The sequence below is a fragment of the Jatropha curcas genome, chromosome 7 (genome assembly GCF_041381405.1).
Source record: "Jatropha curcas cultivar XTBG-Jc1 chromosome 7, XTBG_Jcur_1.0, whole genome shotgun sequence".
Taxonomy (NCBI): domain Eukaryota; kingdom Viridiplantae; phylum Streptophyta; class Magnoliopsida; order Malpighiales; family Euphorbiaceae; genus Jatropha; species Jatropha curcas.
The window spans coordinates 16,564,251-16,582,354 of record NC_143157.1 but is presented as its reverse complement, the minus strand read 5'-3'; the positions used below and the strand labels follow the sequence as shown (position 1 = coordinate 16,582,354).

Below are 18,104 nucleotides of genomic sequence, written 5' to 3'. Positions count from 1 at the left end.
TATTTTCGAAATATTCTCAATAAATGCTTGAAAATAAAAAACCCAAATCATTGTCTTTTTTATCTACGCTTACCTAAATGGAAAAGATTTTTTGGAAAAAATATTTTCGATAACCATTGAATGAGTTTCCACAAAAGTTATTTGTGCATTTACTTTTTATTTTTAAATATAGGAAATATTTTTTGCTCATTACAAGCCAAATCTCAACGTCTTTTATAATTGGATCTTCACGCCTCTTATAAAAACATTTTTTCTCTTTTAAAAATGGTGTTGGTAAGAGTAAGAGTTCATTGTTTAAAGTTTTAGATTTCTTAAAGCTCTCTCTTCAACCCCCTTTTCATTTCTTTTCATGTATTTTCTTCAAGAGATATTTTTCAACGAAAAAGAAATTTGTAATAACACTTTTGAAGAACAATTATGGGCTTTCCTTTTGTTTTAAAAATCTATTTTCTATTCTTCCTGTGCTTATAATTGCATTTCTCTCTGTCTATATAAATTTTTGAAATCTGTTATAGATTAGAGGATTTTAAACAAAAAACATTTGTGTAATAGCTTAGGTGATAAGGTATGGTGTAAAAGGTTATTAAGCGACCATCTCCTTATATGAGATTCTAATGTCTTGATATGAGTTTCTGTTCTTTGCAAAACAGAAAGGGCAGAGGTTGACTAGAACCTTCAAAAATCTAGTGGGACAAAAGTTAAATATGGGTGTTAATCTTTTTTCTTGTAAAGTTGGTTTGTCTCTTACCCTTGAAAAGAGATAACATAGTGGAGGATCTCAAAATGAATCTTGGGGAGTGGTTGTAGGCGCGTTAGTGCCGAAAGACTATAAATCTCTATGTTTATTCATTTTCATTTTACTCCTTTGTTTTTAAAGTTACAGTTTAGTCCTAGCTTATAAAAAGTTATTTCAATTGAGTCCAATTTTTCTCCTCTCAAATTTAACAAATAAAATATTGAAGTTGCAATCTAAAATAGAAAATGTTACAAGAATTGTAATGACTTGTTTTCAGGATTTTTTACTTCACTTAGATCATAATTTTTTTATTTTAGTTATTTGAAACATGGATTTTTTTATAGAAGATTTCAAGAAGCTTCATCAATAAATTTGAAAAATTTGTTACTTCAGAATGATGTATCTAATGAGCTTGATTGATTAACTTCTTTTAAAAAAGTGAAAACGACAATACTTAAGCTAGATTTTCTCTCCAAGGAAAGTGATAGATGCGACAGCAACCAATATTTTTGTATTAAAGGAATATAACAACAAAAAGTGAATCCTAAACTAAAGGCTAAATCATTAAAAATACTCTAAATTTTGCGGATAGTTCTAATTGTATCTTAAATTCAATTTTTTTTCCTCCTCATATCCTAAATTTTAATTTTAGTTACAATAAGATTCTAATTTCAAACTGTACCTAATTTAATATTATTTTTGTGTGATCCAGTTTAACCTTTTTCCTCAAATTAGACTCCTTTCTCACCACCATTTATAAATAAATAAATATTTATAATTATTTATATAAATAGTAAAATAAAAATAATATATTCATCTTAAAAATGAAATACTTTTATTTATTTATATAATATTGACAACAAATAATGATTCCCTAAAAATAAAATAACGTCATAAATGAATAAAACTTCTTTTATAAGAAATTTAACCTCAATATAAACTAAATTCCATGGTTAAAAAATGGCAAAATGAAAATCTAAACTAATATTTTGTGCTTATAACTAACTAAAATTTACTCTCTCCATCTCAAAAAAATAATCCATCTTTCTTTTTTGGTTTGTCCCAAATTATAGTCTACTTTCTTTTTTGGCATTATAGTTAATCCTTAAATTGTCTACTATACCCTTATTAAATTTTATCTTATTTTCAATAATCTTCATTAATTCTTACTTGTTATTCTAATATAATAATTGCCCATGTATTATTTAAAATGGACATAATAGAAAAGTTATATGAATAAAATTGTCATTTAACTATAATAATTGTTATTTCTTAATCTGTGTGAAAATAGAAAGTGTACTATTTTTTTGAGATGGAGGTAGAATTATTTTACTTGGCTCTTTATGAATTTAAATTTCTAACCAATATTAGTGTGAGCATTCTTAAATGGTGAATTGTAATTAACCTGACCATAAGCATAAATCTAATGCAAATAATATCTTATTCATTAAATTGGATACAATTTGAAATTAGGAGAAGGAAGTTGGATTTATAGTACAATTAAAACTATCCACAAAATATGGAGTATTTTTAATGATTTATACCAAACTTAATGGTATTGGTTATCTTTGCTACCGTTTTACTCCCTTCTCCTAATAGCAAAAATAAACAAAGTATAAAAATAGAAAAAAAGAACTATAAAAAGAAAATAATTTTACTAAAAAATTTTGGAAATACTAAAATTATTTGCTTTATTAAGTAATAGACAAGAATATAATGCATATTCATTTATAATAAATGAATGTACAATATATTTAATTAATATAAACCTTTTAATTTTGAAATGAAGAATTCTAACATTATTATAACTACGTAAAGATTCTTTGCACACGTTGTTTTCATAATTTATAATTTATAACTATAAATTAAATATCCAAATTTCTCCATGAATCACTACGAGAAAATACCGGAACAGCAATGGGTCTTTAGAAATGGATGGATTTGTTGCCAAATAGCAATGGATCAGAAATGGTTAGCAACGGAAAAGAAACTACATCCCATATTAAAAATAGCAACAGTTTAGCAACGGATTAGCATATTTCAGAAACGGATCTTTCTGTTACTAAATCTAGCGGGAAGTTGGGGCACATAATGTGGAAACGGATGAGCAACGCATTAGCAATGGAATTTAGAAACTAATTAGAATATTCGTTTCTGCAGTTCATAGTGGATCCACATACAAAATAGCAACGGACATACCAATGGATTAGCGGCGGTTTTTAGAAATGGATATCAAACCGTTTCTAATGCCTATTTATCATAATTTTCCTTCATTTTTTTTGTCTTAAGAAAGAATATTACGAAAAGATTATTTGCCTTCAATTATTATTGTACATTATATATATTTTACAAATTGTATTTAGTATATTATAAAAGAATTTATTTTCCTGCTGGTTGCTCTATTAAATTATCGTGCTATAGAAATTGTAATACCATTAATTTATATTAATCATATTACAGTAAATTAATTTATATTAATTAATGTTTATGATTCAAACTATTTTAATATTGTATCTAATCATAAATAATTCTATATAGGTAAAGTTTTATGATTCAAAATAATTCAATATGGATAATATATAGATAAATATTATTTATAATATTTAATTATTTGATTGTAAAATATAATTTAATTATTATTAGATATTAATTCTACAAAATATAAAAATAAAGAAAAATTGAAAATTTTCGATATTAACATATACCAATCCCAAAAAAAAAAACATTCTAATTTAATTATATATATATAACTTAAATATATTAAAAAGTAGAAGGTTTTATAAAAAAAAGAAAGTGGTAATTATATATCTACATTTAAAAAAAAAAAAAGGTTTGAAGGCCTGATTTTTAGGTTCTATATATATATATGTACCTTTATATATGTACATTAAAACAAATTTCGAATAAGTAAAGTTATCTATATAATAATATCTCATTGAAGTTCAAGTTGATCTCTAAAAATTTCTTTATTTATTTTTTGGATTAAAAGGTCACTTATTTTAGGGTTAATTATATTTCAAGTGCCATAACTTTTTATTTTTTTTATCTAACATTAAAATTTGCAATTAAGGCTCCGTTTATTCCAGAAAATAATTTACCTTTACTTGAAAACTATTTTTCAAATGACTTGTTTTTCGTTATTTGGTTACAATATTGAAAATTAGTTAAAAATATTAAAGTTTTTAACTTTTAAGACCACAAAAATATTAATAATAATAGAAATTCCATATTTTAAAAATTTTATTATGAAATACGAGAAGAATGCAAAAGAAATGGTAAATTATGAAAGTTGTCGATGACTGGTGGTGGTGGCTGGTAATGAATGGTGACCGGTGGTAGTGATTATTAATGATTAATAAATTAAAAAATATATAGATTTATAAGGTTATAATAAGTTTGCCATATATCTAGGAAATGTTTTACTTTCTTGAAAATGAAAAGTCATTTTCCTTAAAAATGACTTTATTTTCTTTTGACCAGGAAAATATTTTCAATTCACTTATAAAGAAAAATTGTAAAAAATATTTAAGTACAAATTATTTTATGGAAACGAACGGAACTTAGTGTCTAAACTAAAAATTTTTTCTAATAACTGCATTCAACTAGAATTTCTTACCGAAAAATCAAAATGAATTATTTTACTCATATATTTTAGATTATTACATTTATTTCTTATTCCTTTGTTTTTTTCTTTATTTATTTATTTTTATTTTAAAGTTGAAAGAAAGTTGACAAAATTTTGATACTTTTTAGCGCTAGGGGGTATATGACAGAGAGGTAAATTGAATGATTATTTATGTTTTCATATCTTTTTTTTAAGTAAATTTATGTTTTGATATCCAATATTTTCTACTAGAATTTAGTTTAATTATATTCCAAATGCATAGAATTAAATTAGTAGCATGCTCGATAAGGAAGTGTTTCGAAGCATCTTTTGTGGGATATAGTAGTGAAAGAAATGGATATAAATGTCATGATCCTACAAATGGTTGATGCTATCATCAAGGAATATAGTGTTCGATGAAGTATCTTCTCGGTGGTCACCACAACAAGTAGCACTTCCCGACTCGAAAGGAATGAAAGAAAACTATAAGAAAAATTAGTTAGAAAAGAAAGTCCAAGCCTTAAAGTCATAGAAGACCTGGGAACTATTGAATAAAAAGAGAAGCAAGCATCAATTTCACAAAAAAGGGATGCAAGTCCATGGCAAAACAAAGTACATTAAAGAACTGTTGAAGAGTCTTGACCAAGCCAATAAGAGATGAAGATGGATCACATCAACATTTAAGATGACCAATTAACCATATCAATACTAAGACCAAACCTAAGATATACTGATGTTGCTCTTGTTGAAGAAAGGAGCCAAAAACTTTAAAGAAGTGGCCTAGGAAGAATTTCAAGCATTAAAGGAAAAACCAAGTCGCAGAGGTATTCACTAAGGGACTTAGTGTCACCAAGTACGAGGAGTTTAGAAGGCAACTCATTATAATATTAAGGATGCCATTCAAAGAGAGTCGACACTAAAGAGAATGTTAAGAGTCATCACCAACTCTCTAGAAGACCTCATTCATCTACAAAATATCAAACTTGTTTAAAAGACTATTCATTCATCCATAAATTATTGCTACAAAATATCTTCTCTTACTTTAGAAAAATCTACGAATATCTTTTATTAAAACAATATTAATCTAGAAAAATCTTTGTAATTGTTGATTAAAAATTATGGTTAACATTGTCCTCACCACACCTATAAATCAAGCCAATATTTTGGCGGATGAGTAGTGTGGTGAGGTGAGTAGTGCTTTGAAGTGAGACTGAAAAGAGAAAAATTCATGTATGGCTTGGTATTGATGTGAGTGAGAGAATAATTGTGTATATGAGTATTGGTATGAGTGACAGTGAGTAAGGAAAAATAACGGTCGCATGTAAAAGTTGTTTTTGTAAAATTTTCATTTCAGTCCTTTATGTCTGAAGTTACAGTTCAGTCCTAACTTATAAAAAATTATTTTCAATTGACTCTAATTTTTCTTCCCTCAAATTTAACAAATAAAATATTGGAGTTGCAATCTAAAATAGAAAATGTTAAAAGACTTATAATGACTTATTTTTACAATTTTTTTGTTTCACAAAGATCATAATATTTTTTATTTTAATTATTTGAAACATGGATTTCTTCATGAAAGATTTCAAAAAGCTTCATCAATAAATTTGAAAAACTTGTGACTTTAGGATGGTGCATTAATGAGCTTGATTAATTAACTTTCTTAAGAAAGTGATAAATGACAATACTTATGTGACATCCCGACCCGGCAAAGCGATCCTAAAAGGGCAGGTAGAACAAAACTCATGGCTAGCTTCTAAGATGGCAGGATAGCTATGGATAGTGGAATGCAGGACACATTAATGAATTGGATCATATATCTAAAAGGCAAAAACTAATCATCAGAGGCGCCTTTTGGTGGAATGGCTTGGAGAGTTGGAAGAACTCTAGAATTAAACGTGCTTGCTTAATAGAAATCATAGGATGAGTGACCTCCTGGGAAGTTCCACATTTCACCTATGGAATAAAACCATGCGGGTCTTGCTAATCTAGTATGAGATGGAATTGGCTTGATCCAAAGTAGAGAATTTTTCTGGTGGTTGGAGTCGGGCGTGACAACTTAACCTTAATTGATCAAGTATTGAAGAAGATGAACTTAGAGAGAAGAACAATTTGAGGAAAAATTATGTATTGAATCTTGACAAGCGTTATAGAAACTTCACGTAAAGTTTATGATCTATCTCTATGTATTATAGACAATTGAAATCTATGTTGAGTTGTAAAGAAAAGTTGTAACTGCCTATTGTCGCATCAGTTGGAGAAAATAAATATCTTGTAACAATATAACAGATTGGTTGTTGTATTCTTTGGGTTGTTGTTTGGGTTATTTTGTGTTTGGGTGCAAGTTGGAGATTGGATGAGGCCCAAGGTTTAATACTCGGTTCACCAAGTAGATCTAGGCTAGCAGTAGATCTAGTGATTTATAAACCCAAGAAGTACTTAGCTTATCCAAGGCCTTTAATTGTGAAAGTTAAATGTAGATGAGATTTAATAGTCTAAATAAGTGTTTGATTTTGCCCTGCTATGAGAATATCATCGACGGAGACTAGTAATGCTAGAAAGGTGTCTCTAAAACCCTTTGTAAATCATCAGTGATTATTTGGTGATTGGGTAAACCATATTTAAGCAGATTCAGTGAGTTCTTTATTCCACTGCCTGCCAACCTGCTTTAGACCATAAAGTGATCTTTTTAGCTGGAATTTCCTAACCTTTAGTGGCTTTTGTGTAACCTTCTAGGGGGTCATGTAAATATCTTCCTCTATAAAGCCATATAAATACATATTTTTTATGTCTAGTTGGTGAAGAGACCACTCTTTAGTAGTAACTAGGGCTAGCAAAATTCTCATAGTAACTGTGAACCCCTCCCCCGAAAACACAAGCATGTGAATGCATATGACTAAGGGCAGATATGCACGTGAATGTATGAGTCGCCACCTTGTTTAATTATTTTAGGGTAAACTAGGAAAAACCGTAAGTGACTCCAATTTTAATTAACCTAATTACTAGATTAATTATCCCAATGTTTAAGGCATGGTTTGCGAACCCGAGGTAGATCCCGAGACCATGTCATGTTGATGAACTAACCGATGAATGAATGCTTTGCAAGGTAAAAGATGTAATCGGACCAATGAAATGTTCAAGTGATTTCAACTAGCCGCTCGGGGTTAAATCCCGAACGTGCCTACGTACTTCCGTTCGAATGGAAGATCAAAGTCAACATAGTTCGATAGGCCTTTTTTAAAGGGCTTTGAATGGGTATGCTTAATGCATGAGTGTGTGTATGCTTTGTGCATTTTGTTTAGGCATTTTGCCAAAGAATTGATTGATTTGATTAGGCGCTTGTTGCCAAAATTGTTGATTTAAGGCTTTTAGCCAAAAAGATTGATTTAGGCAATTATTGCCAAAAGTCGATGTGATTTAGGCGATTGTCGCCAAAATTGGTTATTTGAAGGCTTTTAGCCAAAATGAGTTCATTTAGGCAATTTGTTTGCCAAATGTGAGTGATTTAAGGCTTTTAGCCAAAAGGTTGATTAATTCAAGGCATTTTGCCAAGACTTTGTTTTAAGCGATTTGTCGCCGAAAATGGTTAATCTACTTATAGGCAATTTGTTTGCCAAAAGTGATAAATTGAATTGCAATATAGGCAATTTATTGCCAAGAAAACGTGTTTAATTAAGGCTATTTAGCCACATTTATTGATTAATTGGACTTAAGCCGGACTGTTCGAAATAAAGGCGATTATACCTTAGTCATTAATTGACCATATACTTTAGCCAATATTGTCGGATTTAGGTTTTAATACCACGATTATTAATTAACCGGGCATTTAAGCTTAATCATATTTAATTAAGGCAGTTTATTTGCCAAACTGATGACGTGGATGCATTTATGCAGTTGTAGAATTAGGAATAGAAGAGAAATATGCATGAAGTGCTAAAATTAAATGAGCAGAGTTTCGTTTATTTACCTGAGTTAATCGGCGACCGCTTCTTAGCTTCAGCTTGAAAAACTCCGGATTAAGCTCCTCGTTTGGGGAATATTAATTAATTTAATTTAGGTGGCCAAATATCACAACAGCAGAGTAATAAAAAGCCTATACTAAAATGCAGAAAAGCAGTAAAAGAATCGCAAGGAGCGTAGGGGAGAAGGAGCGTCCGTCAACACAGACTGAGTGAGTAAAAACGGAGTGACGGGGCTGTATTTATAGAGAAAAACAGGCCAAAGGGCGGCCGCGGCCGCCGCGTAGAGCTGCCTCTGCCGCCGCTGAGGGCGGCAGCTGCCACCTTGGCCGGCGGCCGGAGCCGCCATAACCGGCGGCTGCTGCCGCCGTGGCCGCGGACTTGCTACTCTTTTCGTTTCGGAGGCTTTTTCGGGAGTTTTCGACCTCCAAAAAATATTCCGGGACCAGTTCTGCGATCCTCGTAATTTTCCGGACGTTTCAAGTACCATATTGGCATACTTTCGGTGAACTTTCCGAATGGCCTCCGGTCCGGCCGTACTGTTTGCAGTCCGGGAAAATTGGCTTTTTGAGCCTCAAAAATTGGGTATTCACAGTAACTAATTTGGCAACCAGAGAAAAATTATTTGTGTAATCCAATCTAGCAGTTGGTTATACCCTTTAGCCACTAACCTTGCTTTGTACCTATCTCTAGTGCCATCTGCTTTGTATTTAACCCGATAAACCCATTTGCACCCAATTGCTCTCTTGTTTTTATATAGTGTAGTCAATTCCCGTATATCATTTGCTTATAAAGCCTTAAGCTCACTTTGCATAGCCATTGACTAGTTAGCATCTTGCTTTGCATGAAAATATGATGTTGACTCATGAATTTGACATAAATTTTTTAAAATGCAAGGTAGGATTTGGAAAAATGACAGGCAGATATGTCTACTAATACTGTGTTGTGTTATTTAGGTGATATAGAAATGCCATAGGAGGATGTATAGGCCACAAAGTCATTGAGCTAGGCTAGTTTGGTTAGAGTCTTGGTGCTTCTCCTCAAAACTAGTGGGGTTGGTAAGAGTTGGTTATTGTTGGTGAGAAAAGTTATTGGTAAGGTTTCTCTGACCTGTAAATTTTAATTTGGATTGGTAAGTAATATAGGTTGTGGATTTTCTATGTCAATGTTACCTGAAATGTTTTGTTGTGTATCATTGTTTTATGAAAGTATGGGAGAAATGGTTATGGTTAGTTCATGTGAATGTGGTATGTTTTCTATGTGATGATTGTGAAGTGTTGAGAATTGGTTTGTGCTGTCTGTTACTGGTGTTGGGTAAAAGATAGGTTCTGTGTCTTCAAGACATATAAGTAGAGTGAATTAGGTTACCTGATCTAGTTGGTGAGAGTGGAAAGGGAAAGTTGTTTCTCTAAACATTTTGTCTCTAGAGTAAAAGATGGTTTTGGTGTTAAGGTTATAGAGTTTGTACCCTTTTTGCTACTGTCCATATCCAAACAAGACATCATGGTATAGATCTAGGGTAAAACTTTGTTTCCTATGGTCTAACATCTAAGGCAAAACACAAACACCCACTGACTCTGAAATAAATGATATCTGGAATCCTATTATGTAATAGTTCATAACATGACTTCCAATTCAATGTTTTTGAGGGAAGCCAGTTTACTATATGGGTAGCACTCAATAGGATTTCTGACAAAAAATGTTTACGTAACTATGATTGTATCATTAGGGCTCTGCTGACTTGCAAAAGTGTTTTGTGTTTTCTTTCTACCCTACCATTTTGTTGGGGTGAATAAGGGCAGGTTAACTAGTGTAAGATACCTTTAGAACCAAAAAAATTTTTCATTTGTTAGTTCTCAAATTCTGTCTCATTATTTGTCTTAACCTTCTTTATTTTACTTTAAAATTGAGTTTTTATCATTTGTACGTAGTGGTTGACAATATGAAACACTTTAGCTTTGTTTGAAATCATGTATACCCATGTATATTTAGTTTTGTCATCAACTATGGTAACCATATACCTTGCTCCTGTAATTGAACTGATTGAATATGGGCCATACACATCCATATGCATAAGATCCAAGGGTTTTTCTAATTGACTGGCTAATAGGAAAAGGTGTTCTTTGCTGCTTAGACAAGGGACGAACAACATAATCAAAAGAATTTGTACTGAAATTTGGCAATTGAGCTACATGTTTGAGTCTAATGTCTAAAACATGACCCATTCTACTATGCCATAGTAAATTGACATGATTATTATGTTTCTCACGAACATTATTAGCAACATGGGCAGTGCTGGGAATCACGGATGTGTGCATGTATGTGCCCGTGAGAAAAGAGGTTTAATTCAAGTGATATAGGCCTTCCTCCTGATAGAAAACTAAACTTGTCTACACCTAACTTGGATTAAGTGAGTAAAGTCTTGGTTGGTGAAAGCATAGTCAATGGATGGTGCCTAACTTGGACTAAGAGAGTAAAGTCTTGGTTGGTGAAAGCATAGTCAATGAACGGTGCCTAACTTCGACTATTGTTGGAAAAGCTACCAAAGTGGATTTAACACACCAATCATATTGCCTATATATACATGTAAAAAACGAATGAATAAAAGAGAGATATAGAGAAATTAGTTTTCTCTTCTATGTGTGTGAGTTTATAAAAAAAAAAAAAAAAGAATGAGTTGTGAGTGTGTCTCCCTTGTAATATTATTCCATAATTGAGTGCTTGTATTTGAGTATTGTGATTGTTCATAATTTAGTAAATTATATTATTTCCAACATCTGGTATCAGAGCCAAGTTCAAATCTTGCCATGGCATCCACAAGTACATTCCAAACACAAGTGCCTAGATTGACAAAGAGCAATCATGATATTTGGTGTATACAAATGAAGGCTCTGCTGGGATCACTTGATGTGTGGGATCTCGTGGAGTCTGGATTCACCGAACCCGACGCAATGGAGGAAGCACAAATATATCAAGAAGAAAAGGAGGAGTTGAAGGAGCTAAGAAAGAGGGAGAAGAAGGCCTTGTTCACAATATATCAAGGTCTCGACGAAACCGCATTCGAGATAGTTGCCCCCGCTAAGACGTCAAAAGAAGCCTGGGAGATACTCCAGAAAGGGTTCGGTGGTGTCGACAAAGTAAAGAAGATTCGCTTACAAGCTCTCCGCACTCAATTCGAGTCACTACATCAAGAAAGCTCAGAGTCCGTTTCTGACTATATCCCGAGGGTCATCTCGATCGTTCACCAAATGAGAAGAAATGGAGAAAATTTGGATGATGTTCGAGTTGTTGAAAAAATCCTACGGTCCCTTGATTCCAAATTTGATTTTGTGGCCGTGATGATAGAAGAGTCTAAGGATTTAAAGGAGATGACGGTAGAGCAGCTCATGGGCTCTCTTCAAGCACATGAACACCGCTTATAAAGAGAGGTGAAGGAAAATCCCTAGAGCAAGCATTACAAGCGAAGCTAACTTTGAAAAATGCCAATTCTCGAGGTGGTTCTCAAAGAGGAAGATTCATGTTAAGAAGAGGAAGAGGCAGTCGAACAACTACCACCATTGAACATTCCCATAATGACGATGGAGAATCAGCCGAAAGAGGAACTGGTCAAGGACGCGGCCGTGGTCATGGTCAAAGACGCGGACGAGGTCGTGGTGGATGGAGATATTACAAATCTGATGTTCAATGTCATATTTGTAAAAAATATGGCCATTACGCAAAGGAGTGTTGGTATAACACCGACAACGGCGAAGAAAAGGCAAACCTCGGGGAGAAGACGAATGAAGATGGAGTACTCTTGATGGCCTATGATGGAGTGGAGAATCCAGAATCCATCACAGGGTTCATAGATACGGGCGCATCCAATCATATGTGTGGAAAAAAGAACCTATTTGTGGATCTTGACGTAAGGCGTGAAGGGTATATTACCTTTGGCGATCTTTCTCGACGACCGATTGAAGGGAAAGGTAAAATTCTCTTTGAACTTAAAAACGAGCAGCGGCTATGCATCTCTGATGTATATTATGTTCCCGATATGAAGAATAATATTTTGAGTGTCGGACAATTACTCAAGAAGGGGTATGATATTCGAATGAAAGACCAAGCTCTTAGCATCTGTGATAAAAATAACAAACTTATCACGAATGTCACGATGACGAAGAACCGGATGTTCCCTCTAAGACTAAGCATTAATGAGGAGAATTGTTTAAAGGCAGTAACCATAGACAATTCCACTCTTTGGCATATCCAGTATGGCCATCTCAATTTTGAGGCGTTGAAGTTGTTGAAAAAGAACAATATGGTGAGAGGCATGCCGAAAATTGATCGTCCTAATGGAGTATGTGAAGCATGTGTTGTTGGAAAGCAACACAGGAAGCCGTTCAAGAAGTATCCTTCATCGAGAGCAGCTGGTCATCTCGACTTGGTCCACTCCGATGTATGCGGACCAATCACGCCTATCTCAATCGGCGGAAATAGGTACTTCTTAACATTTACTGATGATTATAGTGGCAAAACTTGGGTTTATATGATGAAGGAGAAAAGTGAAGTTTTAGGAAAGTTTAAAGAATTTAAAAGTATGGTCGAGAAACAAAGTGGATGTCCCTTGAAGTGTTTACGCACCGATAGAGGGGGTGAGTATACTTCTCGAGAATTTGATACGTTTTGCAAAGAAAATGGGATCATACATCAACTTACGATGCCGCAAACGCCCTAACATAATGGAGTCTCGAAGAGGAAGAATCGGACCATCTTGAATATGGTTCGTTGTATATTAAATGAGAGGAAGGTTCCAAAAGAATTCTGGGGAGACGCTGTTGCTTGTTTAGTTTATTTACTGAATAGGTTTCTACGAGGAGAGTTGGAGACATGACACCGGAAGAAGCTTGGAGCAAGAGGAGACCGAACGTTGATCATCTTCGAGTCTTCGGGTGTGTGGCATATGCAAAGGTGCAAGAAGAAAAGCGAACAAAGCTCGAAGATAAAAGCTTAAAGTGTGTTATGCTTGGATATGGAGAAAATTCCAGTGGATATAAATTATACAATCCTGTCACAAAAAGGATTGTGATGTCAAGAGATGTTGAGTTTGTTGAAGATCATGCATGGAATTGGGAGGATAACAACCAACAGAAGGAAATCACGATCATAGAAGATTTAAAAAAGGACAGTGGTCAGACCGAAGAAGAAGAAAATTGGGAGCCAACATCACCTCCACATGTTGGTATCCATACGGAGGAAAGTTCCTTGAGTGAATCCCCTGTGAGGAAGACAAGGACAATCAGTGACCTTTATAATTCCACGGAGGAAGTTAATATAGACGAAGAAGAACTATATGGTAACCTTTGTCTCTTTGCAGGATATGATCCCATAACTTTTGAGGAAGCCTCAAAAGAAACAAAATGGAGACATGCCATGGAGGAGGAGATCCGATCCATCAAGAAGAACAAGACTTGGGAGCTCACCTCACTTCCACGAGGACATAAAGCCATTGGAGTCAAATGGGTGTATAAGACAGAAACAAATGCAAATGGAGATGTGGAGAAATATAAGGCAAGGCTTGTCGTGAAAGGATACAAGCAAAAATTCGGGATAGACTACGAAGAAGTCTTTGCACCGGTGGCTCGACTTGAGACGGTAAGATTACTCATTTCACTTGCTGCCCAAAAGAAATGGAGAATTTTCCAAATGGATGTGAAGTCAGCATTTCTAAATGGCAATCTTGAAGAGGAAGTTTATGTTGAACAACCACCAGGATTTGTCGTCAAAGGAGAAGAAGAAAAGGTGTACCGATTAAAAAAGGTGCTCTACAGGCTGAAACAAGCTCCAAGAGCGTGGAATTCCAGAATCGATGACTACTTTATTCAAAATGGTTTTGCTAGGTGCCCTTACAAGCATTCTTTATATTTAAAGAATAACCTCAATGGAGATATTTTGCTTGTGTGTTTATATGTAGATGATTTGGTGTTCACAAGCAATAGTCCCTCTATGATTGGAGAATTCAAGCACTCCATGGAGAAGGAGTTTGAAATGACCGACTTGGACCTTATGGCTTACTTTCTCGGTATTGAGGTAAAGCAAGAAGAAGAAGGGATATTTATCTCTCAAAGTAAGTATGCCAGAGAGATCTTAAAAAAATTTTCTATGGAGGATTGTCAACTAGTTGATACTCCGGTCGAGTATGGAGTTCGAATTACAAAAGAAGGAAAAGGGAAGTTAATGAATCCAACTTATTACAAAAGTCTCGTAGGTTGTCTACATTATTTGACGTGTACTCGACCTGATATACTCTTTGGAGTTGGTTTGGTGAGCAGATACATGGAGACTCCAAAGACCTCTCATTTCAAGACAGCGAAAAGAATCCTAAAGTGCATAAAAGGGACACTTGACTACGGGCTGTTTTATTCCTCAAAAGAAAGCATGGAACTTGTCGGATTCAGTGATAGCGACTGGGCCAGAAGCATTGATGACCGCAAAAGCACATCCGGATTTGTGTTCTACCTTGGAGGTACGGCATTTACTTGGTCATCTAAGAAACAATCCATTGTTGCATTATCTACTTGTGAGGCAGAGTATATTGCTGCATCATCATGTGTTTGCCATGCCATATGGCTAAGAAGATTATTGGAGGAGATCAGAGTGAAACAAGGAGGACCGACCAAGATCTATGTTGATAATAAGTCAGCAATTGCGCTTGCGAAAAATCCAGTCCATCATGAAAGGTCCAAACATATTGATACTCGATTTCATTTTATTCGAGAGCATATCAAGAGCAAGGACGTAGAGCTCGTGCATGTAAAGACCAATGATCAAGTTGCTGACATATTTACGAAGGCTCTAAAGACTGATATGTTTCAGTACTTACGAAGCTTGCTCGGTATCACCGTAATTGAAGAGACAAGTTTAAGGGGAGGAAATGATAGAAAACTAAACTTGTCTACTCCTAACTTGGACTAAGTGAGTAAAGTATTGGTTGGTGAAAGCATAGTGAATGAACGGTGCCTAACTTGGACTATTGTTGGAAAAGCTACCAAAGTGGATTTAACACACCAATCATATTGCCTTTATATATATGTAAAAAACGAATGAATAAAAGAGAGATATAGAGAAATTAGTTTTCTCTTCTATGTGTGTGAGTTTATAAAAAAAAAAAAAAAAAAAAAAAAAGAAGAGTGAGTTGTGAGTGTGTCTCCCTTGTAATATTATTCCATAATTGAGTGCTTGTATTTGAGTATTGTGATTGTTCATAATTTAGTAAATTATATTATTTCCAACACCTCCACCTTTCCAATTGCAAGTACTATATCGGTCTGTAAATCCTGCAAGACACAGTATTATGGTAAGGTTTTGACTGAATTTCTGTTTACTTTGGCTAGGGTGAATACTGAAATGAGGTTCCAAGTGAAGCTAGGTATGTAAAGCACATTGAATAGTGTCAAGTGTTTATGCAAGAAAATAGTTCCTGTGTATGTGACTAGTTTAGTGGATCCATTCGGAATTTCACTGGTTTTGGCGAGGGTAGTTTCTGTAGGCTGTGAAAATTTTATTTATTGTATGACATATGGTCAGTAGCAGTTGTGTCTATAATCCAATTGCTTGCATCATTGTTTTTTATGCAATTCAAGTGTTTAATGATTAATTTACCTGCAGAGCTAGCCATATTGGCAGTTGAAGTGTCATGACCATGTTCTTCTTCTATGCTCTTTCCTTCCATCACTTTCATAACTTCCTGTTGAACCAATTTGGCTATTTTACTATTGAGCCCTTCATAGTTCTCCGACTGTATAGGAGTGTCTGAGATTGGAATTTCATGTGCTGTTGTTGTGATACTTGCATTTGCCTTTGCACTTTTCTCTTTCAATTCATAGTACCAATCTAGATATCCATGGAGTTTGAATCACCTTTCTTTCATGTGCCCCCTGTTTTACAATAGTCACAGTATTTCTCTTCCTTTCTTCTATTATAATTCTTTGCATCTCTGTAATATGTTTTCTGGAAGGAACTTGGTGTCTTAGGAAAATCTCCAGTAGATCTCTGAAAATTTCTTGTGGAATTTCTCTGTACATACATTGCTGTTGTGTTGCCCATAGACTCAAAAGTTGGATTATGAATTTCTCTTTGTTTCTCCACCCTAATCACCATAGAATAGGCTTTGTTCATACTAGGAAATAAATCCAGGAGTAATATCTGGTTTTTGACATGATCATAGCTCTCATTTAGTCCCATAAGAAATTGAATCAGTTTATCCTCGTCCTCTAAATCTGAAACCATTCTTGATGCACCGCAGGTACAGCTAGGTAAAGGCCTTAGACACCCTAATTCATCCCATAGTTTCTTGATTTTAGTGACATAAACCACGATAGATAAATTTCCTTGCACCAAACTAGAAATTTCATGTTTGATTTGGTAAAGCTATAGCCCATTGCTTTCACCAAATCTTTCAACAAGGTCTTTCCCCAGTTCTTTTGCACTATTCATATACAAGAAAGCTTCAACGATGTCTTTGGATATAGAATCCAAGATCCATGACACCCTTATGTTGTCTACCCTCAACCATTTCTCATACAAAGGTGAATTTACGTCAGGTTTAGAACACTGTCCATTGATAAACCCTAGTTTATCTTTGGCTCTGAGTGCAATTAACATGGATCTACTCCATGAAAGGTAATTATTACCAGCAAGAGGCACACTTACTAGGCTAGATGCAAGATTGTCTGAGTTCATTAACTTGTAGGTTTCTGATTCTCCTTGTGTTGCTCTTAATATTTCTTCTTCTGTCATGTTGATGATCTTTTCTTATTATAGTAACTTCGTATCTGTGTTGATTAGAAGGAAGCCAAGTATGGCGATGTAAAGGAAGAAGAGTGAGGAGGCCTATCAGAGTTTAACAGGCTCTAATACCATGATCAAGTATTGAAGAAGATGATTAACTTAGAGAGAAAAGAACAAATTTGGAGAAAAATTATATATTGAATCTTGAGAAGTGTTACAGAAACTTCACGTAAAGTTTATGATCTATCTATGTGTATTATATACAATTGAAATCTATGCTGAGCTGTAAAGAAAAGTTATAACCGCCTATTGCCACATCAGCTGGAGAAAATAAATATCTTGTAACAATATAATAGATTGGTTGTTGTATTCTTTGGGCTGATTGTTTTGGGTGTAAGTTGGAGATTCGGCTGAGGCCTAAGGTTTAATACTCGGTTCATTGATTTTCTCTCTAAGCAAAGTGACACATATTGTGGTAGACATATGTGACTGCAACCGATATTTTTGTAGTAAATGAATATAACAATAATTAAAAGTTAATCTCAAACTAAATGAGATTGGCTATCTTTGCTTTCGTTTATATTCTCTTCTCTGAATAGCAAAAAATAAGTAAACTATGAAAATAGAAAAAAAAATTATGAAAAGAAAATAATTTTAGTAAAAAATTTCGGGAATTTTAAAATCATTTTTTTTTATTAAGCAATAAACAACAATATACTGCATATTCATTTATATATAGTATATGAATGTGCAATATATTTAATCAATGTAAACCTTTTAATTTTGAAATAAAGAATTCAACATTATTACAATAATGTTATTAGAGAATTATTGGAATTATTTCAATTATATATTTAAAGAAATATGCAATGTAGAATTCAAATTGTAAAAAACATTTTAAAATAAGACCAAAAATATTTGAGCGAATAAAAAATTATGTGAAATAAAGTGGATAACAAATAAGGTGTTGATTGGAGTGGTAAGAGACTTCAATCTCTATAACAATGAAAATACAAATTCGATCTCGAGGAAATCCATTTTG

At 33.7% G+C, this 18,104-nt stretch overlaps 1 protein-coding gene and 1 pseudogene across 1 annotated transcript; one reads left to right on the top strand and one right to left on the bottom strand.

Annotated features, from left to right (window-relative positions):
* The first annotated feature begins 11,103 nt into the window (after positions 1 to 11,103).
* On the top strand, positions 11,104 to 11,718 carry LOC149494779 (uncharacterized). The gene has a single exon (XM_089724428.1). It carries the CDS (start codon positions 11,104 to 11,106, stop codon positions 11,716 to 11,718), a length of 615 nt encoding a protein of 204 aa, XP_089580554.1.
* Positions 11,719 to 15,541: 3,823 nt separating this feature from the next.
* Positions 15,542 to 17,071, bottom strand: LOC149494778 (uncharacterized; annotated as a pseudogene).
* Between the last annotated feature and the right edge of the window lie 1,033 nt (positions 17,072 to 18,104).

Excerpts from the sequence above, each read along its gene's own strand:
- LOC149494779 (XM_089724428.1), top strand. The coding sequence starts at position 11,104 with ATGGCATCCACAAGTACATTCCAAACACAAGTGCCTAGATTGACAAAG.